This window comes from Hoplias malabaricus, chromosome 2 (assembly GCF_029633855.1).
Source record: "Hoplias malabaricus isolate fHopMal1 chromosome 2, fHopMal1.hap1, whole genome shotgun sequence".
NCBI classification, from domain to species: Eukaryota; Metazoa; Chordata; class Actinopteri; order Characiformes; family Erythrinidae; genus Hoplias; species Hoplias malabaricus.
In genome coordinates this window covers 61,690,572-61,704,439 of record NC_089801.1, presented here as the reverse complement: position 1 = coordinate 61,704,439, position 13,868 = coordinate 61,690,572, and the positions used below count along the sequence as shown (strand labels likewise).

General features: G+C 43.4%; 1 protein-coding gene across 1 annotated transcript; it reads right to left on the bottom strand.

Annotated features, from left to right (window-relative positions):
* Nucleotides 1–7,550: 7,550 nt before the first annotated feature.
* Nucleotides 7,551–11,653, bottom strand: LOC136687526 (GTPase IMAP family member 7-like). Its single transcript, XM_066661999.1, has 3 exons — nt 11,560–11,653; nt 10,779–10,836; nt 7,551–9,615 (listed from the first exon to the last, which is right to left on the bottom strand). Exons 2-3 carry the CDS (start codon nt 10,792–10,794, stop codon nt 8,954–8,956), a joined length of 678 nt encoding a protein of 225 aa, XP_066518096.1. The 5' UTR covers nt 10,795–10,836; nt 11,560–11,653; the 3' UTR covers nt 7,551–8,953.
* Nucleotides 11,654–13,868: the final 2,215 nt, after the last annotated feature.

The window sequence follows — 13,868 nt, the reverse complement described above, 5'->3', positions numbered from 1 at the left end:
AAACATGAACGGGGGAGGGACAGGAGTAAAAGGGCAATGTTAGCTGAGTTTATTAAGAAGAAGAGAGCTGATGTTATTTTTTTGCAAGAGACACACTGTGATACAATGTGAGACAATGAGGTGGAGTGGGGCATGTGGTGGGATGGGGAGTATGTTCTTAGCCATGGCTCTAATGTCAGTGCTGGGGTGGCAGTGCTATTCTCACGGAGAGTGGGGATGGGGAACATGCAGGTCACTGAATCAGACTGTATTAATAATGGGTGGAGACTGGAACTGCATCACAGACTTCACTCTGGATAGGACCAGGGAGGAGCCTCACCCTGAGTCGACTGAAGTGCTGAGTGCTCTGCTCAGGGAGGGGGGGTTTGTGGACCCATGGAGAGACAGTAATGAGACCATGAAGCAGTACACCTGGGTTAAGATTTCTGAGACGAGGGTCAGTGCTGCCAGACTGGACAGGTTTTACGTGACTAAAGGGGACAGGAATAGAGTTCTTAATGTTTTTATGGTTCCCTGTGTGTTCTCCGACCACCGCGCAGTTTTACTGGACCTAGTGCTGACTGACACACCGAGGCCCAAATATCACTGGCGTTTTAATATAAAACTTTTGTATGACGAGGGATTTTGTGAAAATTTTGTTTTATTTTGGGAAGCGTGGAGACAGCAGCTGACAGAGTTTGAGAATGTGAGTCTGTGGTGGGAAGTGGGGAAAGCTCAGATTAAATATTTCTGTCAGCAGTACATCGCACACACAGCTGCAGCAGTGAAGGACACTATTCTGGGGCTAGAAAGGGAGGTTAGACTTTTGGAGAATAATTTTATCTTTGGGAAATGCACAGGACCAAAGAACCTCTTAGAGGACAAGAGACGGATTTTGGGTTCCTTTCTCCATGAGCAGGCGAAAGGAGCCCTGATTAGAGCTCGTGTGGCTAGCATCAAAGACATGGATGACCCGAGTGCCTTCTTTTTTTAACCTGGAGCGGAAGGCGGTCCACTCCAACCCTATGATGTTTCTTCGGCATCCGGATGGACTCCTGACCTCAGCGCCTGGTGAAATAAGGCAGATCGCCATGGACTTTTATACGGACCTCTATAGCGCCAATGCCACTGACCTCGGCAGCAGGGAGGACCTTCTGGAAGGTCTTCCAAAACTGAATGAAACAGATGTTGAAGCTCTGGACTCAGACATTGAGCTGTACGAACTCACGGCTGCCATACAGCAGCTTTCCTCTGGACGCTTTCCTCTGGACGCTCTGGACTGCCAGCCGAGTTTTACAAGTGCTTCTGGAATGTCATTGGACCAGATTTACTTGCGGTTTTTAAATGGTCCCTGCAGGTCGGGCGACTGCCCCTCAGTTGCACTAGAGCTGTACTCTCTCTTCTCCCTAAGAAGGGGGACCTGGGGCTTTTAAAGAACTGGAGACTGGTGGCGTTGCTGTGCACGGACTATAAAATCTTGTCCAGGTGTCTGTGAAATAGACTGAAGGAGTACATGCATGTGCTGGTGAACCCCAACCAGACTTACTGTGTCCCACAATGGACTATAATAGACAATTTGTTCCTGGTGTGGGACGTTATTGACTTATGTACTCTCTCCTCTTGTGATGTAGGTCTTCTCTCCATTGATCAGGAAAAGGCCTTTGACAGAGTTGACCACTTTTATCTTTTTGATGTGCTGCAGTGTTTTGGTTTGGGGAATGGTTTTTTATCCTGGGTTCTCCTGCTGTACACAGAGGCCTCGGTCCTGCTGAAAGTGGGGGGTGGACTCAGTTGCCCAATTAGGATGGGACGGGGGTCCGGCAGTGATGCCCTTTGTCTGGGCAGCTGTATAGTTTGGCGATAGAGCCTTTGCTATGTAGGCTAAAGTCTAGACTCAAAGGGCTGGGAGTACTCGGTTTGGAGGAAAAAGTTGTGTTGTCTGCATACGCAGACGATATAACTGTTTTTATTAGAGGGGAGGGGGACATTCACGAACTGACTAAGGCTCTGTGCGTTTATGCGAGAGCATCCTCAGCTAGAGTTAACTGGGGCAAGTCAGAGAGCTTTATTTTGGGACGATGGCAGGGAAGGGGGTTCCCGATGTTGCCAGAAGGCTTGCTGTGGGGGGTACAGGGCCTGAAATATCTGGGTGTGCTTTTAGGTACTGAGAGGTACAGAGAAAAGAACTGGGAGGGGGTAGTGGAGAAGGTATGCGCTAGGTTATCTAAATGGACCTGGGTCCTGCCCCGGCTGTCCTACAGGGGGAGAGCTCTGGTCATCAATAACCTGATCGTCTCCAGGCTGTGGCACAAGTTCCTGGTGCTGGATCCACCTGCCTCCCTTGTGTCGGAACTACAGCGGAAGACTGTGGACTTTTTCTGGAGTGGACAACACTGGACCCGCGCCTCTGTTCTCTATCTGCCGGTGAGTGAGGGAGGGTAGGGGCTGATAGACCTTCCCAGCCGTATCCAGGCGTTCAGGCTGCAAACGGCTCAAAGACTTCTGTACGCGTCGGGGTTGGCATGGACTGCTACTGCCTGTGCCCTCCTACGACGCGTGGAAAACCTAGCATATGACAGACATTTGTTCGTTCTGCAGCTGACTGAGATGAACTTGGCTGGAACAACAGAGTTCTATTGGTCTGTCCTGAGAGCCTGGGCCTCGGTCATAAAGACCACCAGTACTGAGGCTGAGGTCCTTCCCTCTATTGAGGAGGAGCCCCTGTTCTTCAATCCCCTGATCCAGACCAATGTACTCTCTGCTCTGAGCCTTCGATGGAGATTCAGAACAGCTGGCATCACAACACTGGATGATTTGAGAGTGCAGGGGGGCTGGAAGTCGACAGAGGCCTTGAGAGCAGAGACTGGAGTGTTGTCCACTCGACTACTGCAGAGGGTCCTGAGGGAGGTCGCCTTGGCACTGCGCACCACCTTCAGTGACACTCTAAATTGTCCCACAGCTGGAGAGGAGAGGTCCTTTCCCTCTCTCCACATCTGTCCTAACACCGCAGAGCATTGTGAAGAAGAGGGAGCACTCCTGACCTTCGCAGTGCCTCAACTTCAGACCTTTGATGACACCTCGAAAAAGGCACTGTATGCTGCTTGTGTGAAGGTCCGGCACAGGACCTCTCTCTCCGGACTGAAAGAGTCAAAATGGTCGGGTCTGTTGGCGTTGGGCTCTTCCCCGCGAGGCTGCTGGAGATCCCTGTACAAACCTCCAATAGAGAAGAGGGTGGAGGACCTGCAGTGGAGGGTGGTGCATGGAGCTGTGTCCATAAACAGATACATAGCGCATATCGACCCCACTACAGGGAGCGGGTGTCCGTTTTGCAGCAGTGAGGAGACAGTGGAGCACCTGTTTTTAAAGTGCGGGAGGTTGGGGGGGGGATGCCGGCGCCGCTGATGCAGTGGTCTGCTCGATTGGGGGTTTTATGGACAGACAGTCTTTACATGTTGGGACCCAGGTACAGGGCTAATGACAAAAATAAGCTATGCCTCCTAAACTTCCTGATAGGGCAGGGGAAGCTGGCTGTGTGGCTGTCGCATAACAACAGGAAGCTGGACCGGAGAGAGGTGGAGCCCGAGCACATGCTCAGAGCTGCTGTTAGGTTCAGGCTGAAGGTGGAGTTCGCTTTTTTTAAGCTGACCCAGAACCTCCAGGCCTTTTATGAAGTGTGGGGTCAGGGGGGGGGGGGTGTTGTGTGAGAACAACGAGGATGAGGCCTTGGTTTTCTCTTTTTAGAGTTTAATTTACCCTCTGTCTCTTATTTGTTGTTTTTGATCTTACTAATTTTTTAATGTTGCTTTTCTTAATTTCATTAATTTGAGCAAATTTATTTATTATTTTATTTATCTTTTATTTTATTTTTTTTCTCTTTTCAAATTTTGTAGGTGATTAACTGTGTCAATAAAGTAGGTTTGAAGTCAAGAAGTCTCTCTCTCTCTCTCTCTCTCTCTCTCTCTCTGTTTCTCTCTCTCTCTCTCTCTCTGTTTCTCTCTCTCTCTCACTCTCTCTCTCTCTCTCTCTCTCTCTCTGTCTCTCTCTCTATCTCTCTCACTCTTCCTCTCAGACTCTCTCTCTCTCTCTGTCTCTCTCTCTCTCTCTCTCTCTCTCTCTCACTCTTCCTCTCAGACTCTGTCTCTCTCTCTGTCGCTCTCTCTCTCTGTCGCTCTCTCTCTCTCTGATTATCTATCTATCTATCTATCTATCTATCTATCTATCTATCTATCTATCTATCTATCTATCTATCTATCCTCTTCTAGGTTTCTACTCTCTCTGACTTTAAACACAAGCAGGTTTCATTAGACTGTGGTAGTCAGTCCGTGGGGGCTTCTGGGAGCTGTAGTTCTGATGAGGCCACTGATCCCCTGATCCCTGGGGTGGTCTCCTGATGCCGCTGGGTGTTTTCTAAGATACACAATGAAGCAATGAGAGGTCAGTGATCTGTTCCGTAAAAGCCTGTGACCTTCAGCACATCTACCCACAGCTGGGAATGGGACCCTCTGCGTGTGTGAGTTTCAGCAGTGTCCCCTGAGGTCCGCAAGAGGGCGCTGGTGGGATCTCAATGGCTCTGGAGCCAAAGCGAAAGTGAAAGTAAAGTTCAGCACTGTCCCCTGAGGTCGGACCTGCTCTAGTCGCAGCCACTGAAGCCCCGCCCACATCTGATAGTTTCAGTGTGTGAAGCTGGCCTCACTGTCAGGATTCTGCCCAGTTGCATTCTGATTGGCTGTCTGCCTCCTACATGGCATGCCAAATTAGTAGGGGGTTCTACAGCAAGGAGGAGAGAGAGAGAGAGAGAGAGAGAGAGAGGGGGGGAAAGGTGTGTGAGATTTGAATTACTTACTGTAAACTTGAATTACACGCAGCAGCAAGTAGGGGGAGCTCAGGAGACAAAAAAAAAGCCAAATACACATCACCATTTATTTTATTTTAATCATTATTGTTATTATTATTATTATTATTATTATTATTATTATTATTATTTAATACACTCATGTGTGTTGCCCTGTGAAAGACTGGCACCCTCTCCAGGGTGTGTTCCCGCCTTGTGCCCAGCTCCTGCCCCACCGTGACCCTGAATTAGATATACAGTTTCAGGCATGAATGAAAATGAATGAATAATACACTCATCTATTCACACACTACTGCAGAACACACACACACACGCACACACTGAAAACACATCTCCATGCTCCACAGCCCAGTGCCGGGGTCTTGACACCCCTCAGCGGGGAAGCTGGGGGCTTAGTCTGTCTGTAACGTTTAGTCTGTTTAGCTCTCTCTGTCTAGGTCTCTTTGTCCAAGTCTTTCTGTTCAGGTCTTCTGTTTGAGTATCTCTGTATATCGTTTGTAAATAAAGTCTGTGTTATTGCATTTGTGTCCACCTCTGTCAGTCCAACTGATCCTGACACAGGGCGACACCCACTCACATATTCACTCACACACTCACACCTATGGACAATTTTGAGTCTCCAATCCACCTACCAATGTGTGTTTTTGGACTGTGGGAGGAAACCGGAGCACCCGGAGGAAACCCACACGGACACGAGGTGGTGGATCGTCCTCGCTGCTGCAGTGACTAAAGCTCCGCCTCTTCGGTATTGATTCTTCCAAGGGATTTTGACAAATTGGCCCTATGTTTGTACTACAGTGAAACGGGAAGTCCTGGATTACTGCTTGTAATCTCCTGGTCAACCTTTTGAGGTACGGGGGTCACAGTGAGAAAATAAAGTGAAATCTGAACTGAATAATACTCGAGCTGTTTTTACGTGTTGAAAATGAAGATTTAAGATCCGCTGGACACATTCAGTTCAGTGTCAGGGTGATGGTGACATAAAGTAAATATAATTTTTTATATTAATATTAAGTAGATAGTTGTATATAGCTTAATTACATCTCTCTTTTAAATTGTATCTGTTTTTAATTATATCTCTGTTTATATTTACAATCAATTTTAACATTTACAATAAACATGATTTTTTAAAAAAATTTGATTTTATGTTTGGTAAGTTTTGGGGTCAAATATGCTGAAAATATGGGCCAAAGTGCCCAAAAAAAACAGCCAGATCATAAAGTTGAGGTTATTCTGAAAACACATGCCCACATACGGGCATGACAACATTTTTAAATGCAGAGTATTAAGGCTAAATCAAAAATTTACAAAAACGGCCAAAATAGGCCTCCTAAGAGTTAGAGGAGACCTATACATTTTACGATAATGTTAATGCTGTTCTGGCAACAGTCTACGAAGGTAGCACACAGTAAGTTATGCAATAAATTTAGCTTCTCTGCAAAGTTGTGTATTGCGTGGTTGTTAGAGGAGCCTATCCAGAGCTGCTTAACAGGTGATCGTTGTTGGTTTTGTAGGTATAGTTTTAGTTATTGATATAAATAGATGCTATAGAACGGGGATTTTCAGATATAATAATACATTCATTCATTCATTATCAGTAAGTGCTTATCCAGTTCAGGGTCGCGGTGGGTCCAGAGCCTACCTGGAATCATTGGAACCACTGTGAATTTATGTAACGTAGAGGGTCACATATTTAAAAACTGATGAACATTTTAGTGAACACAGAATATCTCACCTAGCTCATGTTTCACACAGCTGATTTATACTGTACTTTGCAGTGCATAAAAAAAAAAAAGCAGTGCTGAGGAGGTAGCAAGACACTTGCGAGAAGCCATTCGATCAGACACTTCATGTAGTGAGAGTGAAAACAGTGATGAGGATTTTGAGAGGAATGCCAAGGTGCAGAAAACCATTTATAGATGTGGCACAGTAAAAGCCCTGAAGACAGTAGCGTAAAGTATGACTTCGCCATGTCTTCTGATGAAAGATAAGCTAGCTGTAACTGCCCTGTCAACCATCCACAGCCCTGCATCAATCACTGAGATCACAAGGAAAGAGAAGGATGGAACACAACCTACAACGCCTTGCCCAAAGGCTGTTGCTGACTACAAGAAGTATATGGACTCGACGAGGCCGACAGGCTCTGTCTCTTTGTCATAATTGTAAATGCACACATTCTGTGAAGCAGTGTCCGAACGACAAGACGACCTTGAAGCACTTCCACTGCTCTGTGGTAACAGGGTTAGTTAAGGCCAAGACAAGTTCTTATGAAGATCGAAGACTGTCAGCTTCTAAAGCTGCTCACCTCCCAATGCAAATCATATTGAGGCGCTGTGCAGAGTGCAAAGGTGGGCTGTGTATCAACCAGACAATAATTGCCTTATTAAATATTTTTATCACAACAAATGAAACAAAACAATGAGTATTGAGCTGAGCTGAGTGTTGAATGAAGAATGTAAATGATTCAGTCAGCGCCACTTGTGGTTACTCCACCACCTCAGAAAGGAACTTTGACCTTGAGCCTTAAAAAAAAAAAATCACCCCATATCTGTTTTAGTTTGAGGGTTTGGAACTTGTTCATAAGAATACATCTGGCATTTTCAATAAATTCTCTTGGGTGTGTCATTTTCTTTTGGAGTGGTGTGTTGAAAATGAACGAAGAAGATTCTCCGCAGAGTAAGTTGTAAATACATTTTTATTACAAAAAGAACAGTGTCTAACAAGCTCTTATGGAGCCCAGAGAGTGTTATCAAAGTCTCATTGTCTCGTCTCTTCTCTCTCCCCCAGCTCTTTATTCTCTCATATGGTTATTTTTCCATCCAAATAGGGTAAAACATATGGCTCTTGATCACATTATCTCATGCTCTGAGACAGAGAGAAAGAGAGCTGCAGACCAAGTTCCTGTGAGTTCTGGCCCATTGAAACAATTAACCCTCAACTTAATGATTTCATCCCCCTTGAAGACAGAAAGTCTCAGATCTTCTGAAACATATGCAATATATGGACATTACAATATGCATCAGGTGCCTGAAAGATAAAACTGAAAAAGTAAATTGTTTGAGTTACACTTTATTTCTCAGCATTTCTAGAACTGCCATGAATCGTGGCACAAATGGTTTCTGTAAAAATAAGTATTTTGCGGCGAAGGATGCATTTTTCAGAAAGAGATGACTTCCGTTAAAGGTTTGATTTTCCTCATTGTTTTAAAGTGAGATGAAAATAATTCACCAAAAGTTATCATGTGTATATAATCATTTTTTACAGACCTTTACTAGGCAATAACACTCAGAGGACGGCACATGGATAATAAGGTTCCTTTACAGTTTCCCAATGACATTTTTTCATATGCATTAAAATTATGTATATTTACATGTGATCTAGTGACAATAAACGATCGGACATATTTCCACATGTCAGTCACATATGAATAAGAACACAGTGTCACTCACTCACTCACTCATGGTTCTAAAATGTACCACTTAGTTAGGAATTACACCCCAAGGGGCAGTACAGTGATCCCTCATTTTTCGCGGGGGATGCATTCAACGACCACCTACGAAAAATGAATTTCCGCAAGTAGAGGAAAGATTTTTTTTATGTATTTAACGAGTATTTGGACTTTTAAAACCCTCCCTGTTACTGTTACCCACCCACCATTTGCATTAAACAGTCATTCTCTAATGTTTTCAGCTGGAACTACATGTGATATCCTACCAGTTTCTTTAATAGAGTAATTCCTAAGCTGTGATTTAGCGTAAGTAAATTTCACTCGGATGTGGACATGAACAATACATGTACTGTATGTAAGAAATACTTGTAAATGATATATTTTGTCACCTACAGGCCTAGTCTAATACATGTAAATAATAATAAAATAATACTTTTGGCTATTCATCTTTCACGGTTTTCCTAGATTTTCCCTCAATATCCGCGATATAGCGGCCATAAGCCCCCTTGAAAAAAACCCACAAAGTAGCGAATCCATGAAAGATGAAGTAGCGAGGGATTACTGTATTTCTCACTTGAATGAGTGAGAATGTGAGAAATAGCACCCCTTGTGGTAAAATTCCTAACATAATTCAGTGAGTGAGTGCTGCGTTGGTCATTTTCTGACTGCAGAGCTCAGAATAGCTTTTTAACGTTGTCAATAAAGCTGTAAAAATTTGGTTTCTCTTCTAACTTTTTCTGAGCTGCTTCAAACATTTCTTTGGTGTATCTTGCATTTACGTTTTTCTTAATGACGTCATCGATCTTCTTCAGAAGCTCTCGGACCTGACCCTTATCATTGCTCCTGTTCTGAAAAACATGGCATCCACCCTTACACTTAACCACCAGCTCCTTTACTCTGGGAGAGCTTTCCAGACAGTCCTTTATTGATCCTCCTCCTAATAACTCTCCGTGAGTAAAGAGCACTATGGTGTAGTTCAGCGCTTCATCTCCAAAGTTCTTCTGGATCCACTCCACAGCTTTGTTTTCATCCTCTGTGAATCGTGTGCTCAGGCTGATGACCAGGAGAATTATATCTGCCCCAGGAGCAGAGAGCTCCAAACACCTCCCTATTGCAGCTTTCAGTGTTGATTCGTTCTTCGACGTATCAAAGACTCCTGGCGTGTCAATCACTGTGATTTTCCTCCCTTCCACATCTGCGCTTTTTTTCTCACTCCTCTGAGTAACGGATGTGAAAGAGCAGTTTTCAACAAATGCTCTTTTCTTCAGGATGGTGTTTCCTGTCGCACTCCTCCCAGCTCCGGTTTTACCGACAAGAACAATCCTCAGATCAGAATCTGCAAGAAGATACATCTGATAACATCAGGTCTGCTCATTTCTACAATAAACACTGTAATTACATGTGCATCAACCTCAAAATGTTACAGTGACTTTCAACATTTTTCTAACGATGTGATAATACTAGGGGGAACATACACTTTGGAAATGTTGAGTGCTTTCTTCAACCTATTCTCTCTCTCGTTCCCTCACTCTCTCCATCTGTCACTGCTCTCTGGGTGTCAAAGGAGCATGAGCATTAGGACTTTAAGACCCGTGAAAGCACCGTTAATGCTGAATGATATTTACAGGTGTAGGAGCATCATATGCTTCTATCCAGAGGACGTCTTCTTTACTGAAAGCTTTGCTTGTTTCATAAGGACTGTGTCAAACCACATATTACCACAGCATGACTCTTTACTAAATGAATCTGGGGGCTAAACCCACCTCCCAGCAGTCCACATCTGTCTCGGATTGAAATCCCTGCAGTGTTGAGCAGCTGAAATCCTTTTTAAAATCCTATTGTTGGTGCCGATGTAAATTACACAAACACACCACACTGTTGTTCCGTGGGTTAGTGATATGTAACCAGCATATTTAGAAACACAGCATATAAGTGCTAGGTTTTCATTGTTCCTATTTTTCTTGATGCATTTCATCCGAAGCCTTTTTTTCTGTGGAATTTGGGCTGAAGCCTTTTGTTCTGATGGCGTTTTGTTGGAGGTCGTTTCATCTGAAGCCTTGTTTTCTGAGGCAGTTTGGTCTGAGGCCATTTGCTCTGAAACCTGATGTTTAATTACATGGGATCTGAAACTTGACAATGGTTTTCTCGAGACTTGAAGTTGTTTTGTACGAGGAATGATGCCGTTCTGTTCAATGCCTGAGTACTGATGCTGAGGCTTGAGGATGTCCTAAAATGTACACCATAGAGGTGTTATTTTGTGTCTTAGATCTGCACTTGAGTCCTATTCCCCAGTAACTCACCCTGTTTACACTAGTTCCCAGAACCAAGGGGTTGGGGTTAGAATGCACTTAAATTTAGTCAGCTTTAAAATTACACGTTCTAAAATGCACTCATCTTGTGATCACAAACAGCTCTTGTGTCGTTCTGTTAAACATGTATTCTTCTGTTTTTCAGTCTGGATTTTTAATGGTTGCAGGCAATTAATGAATCATTTCTCACCTTCATTTGATGCCATTTTGGAGGACTTACTGAAAAAGCTGATATATGCCAGTGAGACCTGTGGACCAGAGCAATAGCTACATGAGCTGCTTGTCATTGAAAAAGGCTTTAGATCATTTTAATATAGTGGGGTCCAATCAGCTCTTACAGTGTAATAAAATCAGGAAAACAATGTTTTTATTTTTTTTTTTTTTACTGAAAGTCTACACATGTCTCACAGATCTGAAAAATGTATACCATGTTGCTTCAGATCTGATGAACTAATGTGGAAAATCTGCATTCCAGGCATTTGCTTTTTCTGACAAGTTTATAAATGCTGACCGCATTCCCCAGGAGCTCTCGGTGATTCATAATTTTCCCATTGTCTCCACCATGTTATCAGGACTAGCTCTTATGGTCTACTTCAAATGGGATTCTTAAGATCACATCAATTATTAGTGATATGTTTTATATTTTGGTTACTCATATTTCAGAGTATTTTAAACATTCCTATGTATTAACCTTGTGACTGCCCTCTCTGCTGGTTTGTCAACTTTGGACTTTCCTGTATATTAGCTGTTCTCAACTTTGGACTGTTTCTTGGTTCATGTCTTTGGCTTTGATTTTAGTAAATTTCAAACTCTGGTTTTAACCGTGTGCTTTTGAATTCCTCTAAGCCTAACATCAATGGGCTCTATGTTCATTTACACAGCTAAAATGTCGCCCAACTTTCTGTCTGTAAACAAATTTGTAGACTGCCTCAACATATCATTCAGAAATAAATGTAAGTTAAAATACTCACTGTGAAGAGCAGAGGTGAAAGTGCCGAGTGTAAAGTTTATTGCTTTTATTCAGTACAAAGCTCGTGTTTGAAGCTCCAGGAAACTTCAGCTGTGACTTCTGAAACCGAAAGGTTCGCACCAACCCACCTCCTACCATAAACCATGGGTTTTGTAGTAAATAGTGCACGCCTAGTTTCACGCTTCAAGCTCCAGACTCACTTTTTCTCAGTTCTCAGTTCTGTACAGGTGCCATACAGCAGTGTAATCTTTCTTTGTAAGAAAAATTACAAAGTTAAAGAAAAATGTCACTGAATCTTTTGCAATGTTTAAAGAGGAGAAACTAGAGGCTGAGATATATCATGAATAATATAACAATGTAAACAGACTTACCAGACAATGGTTAGAGTTAGACTTATGGGTTAGGGTTAGGGTTGCTAACAGTGCTAATGATTGCTAACACTGGGCTGCCAACACTCACACTGGCTGTGAGACTCATGCAGTGAGCTCTAATCTCATTTTCAAGTTGCACTCGCTATTACCCACACATTTTTAATGCCCTACACAACCCTGTGTCCTCAAAAAAAAAAAAAAAAAGAGAGAGACAGTTTATTTCCAGATATTCTGTAACCTGCTTAACATAAAACATCAGCTCTCTCCTCTATGTCTGGCATGAAATACAGTAGTTTTCTGTGGGGCTATCATTTTTCAGACAGACCCCCCCCCCCACAGCCTGTTAAATTCTATCCTACCTAGTCAGAATTATCTGCTCCAAAGATTTCTCTCAAATACAGGTATGGACAGGTTCCTGCCCTCCATTACTTTTTTTCTGTTTGTTACTTCTGCCATAGTCGGTCTCTCTCTCTCTCTCACACACACACACACAAACACACACACACACACATACATACCATAGGGTTTCTTATGACAGCTTCCTCAGTCGCACCACCAATTCAACTGAGGATTCTGATTGGAAATTGACTACATTTGGCAGGACTTCTACACTGCTTCCTAAAGCAATACAATAATGTGTTTAGTTTCTGATGGTTCACAGCGCCACCCAGTGGAGCAGAGCTGACCTGATTGGAGTTTAAATGTGAATCCACATGTTCATTTTCTGGGCTTAACAGTGGCACAGCAAGTAGTGTCACATAGCTCCACACAGGGACCTGAAGGTTGTGTGTTCGATTCCCTTGGTGTGTTCTCCCCGTGTCCACGTGCCACATGTTGCTAGGTGGATTGCTGACTCAAAAGAGTCTGTAAGGTGTGAGTGAATGTGTGTGTGTGTGTTGCCCTGTGAAGGACTGGTGCTCCCTCCAGGGTGTTTTCCTGCCTTGCGCCCAAAGAGATTTGGCTGGTTTTGAAATGTACTGTATTGTGTGCATTACATTTCAGTTTTGTTTTTAAGCCAGGAAGGGTCATATTCTGTAAAAAAGCACACCTGTCCACAGCTGGGACTAGGACCCACTGCAACCTCTAAAAGGCTGTGTAATTTCCAGACATTTCCTTTGATGTCCGCTAGAGGGTCCGCTGGTGGTATTTCAGCAGCTCTGGTGTCAAAGGCAAAACGAAAACAACACTTCATGATCGTCCTCTGAAGCCTGTTGTGCTCTAATCTAACATCACCGCATTCAGATTCCCTCAGTAGTGCACTAATGCACTCAGCCAGAGAAGCATTGACACAGCGGCCCTGTCACAGACGTAAGGACAGTGTTTCTGATTTACTCTCAAGAATGAATCTTTATTCATCCAGATTCTCTGCTAAATTATATATTTAATGTTTTAAAAGAACTTTATTTGATATTTTGAAGGTTTAGTCTTTAGCAAACTGAGTGAATAGTGTTCCAAAATCACAATATACACCAGGGGCCAGGAGGTTGTGGGTTGACTGTCTGTAAGGAATTGGGTGTGCTCTTCCTGTGTCCGTGTGGGTTTCCTCTGGAGTTTCCTCCAGGGTGTGTTCTTACCTTACACCCAACAAAACTGGGTAGGCTCTGGGCCCACCACAACCCTGAACTGGATAAGCATTTACAGACAATTATTGAATGAATTAACTCAGACACTTTTGCAAAATATATAGGTTATACTTTTACTGGCAGGTACCTCCATACTTGCCTATTATGTGTAGTAAACAACATATCAGTTAGGGTGCAGTAATATGTGAACTGTAATATGCAAAATTAAGTTGGGTCCACTTCCAGGACAGCTTGTCTAGGTAGACTGTAACATAAATAAAATGTCTTCCCCAACTCCTCCCACTTCAATCCCACCAGACCAAGAAAATCAAACAAAGTCACAAGATGTTTTATTGACTATAATGGAAGCAAGGCGT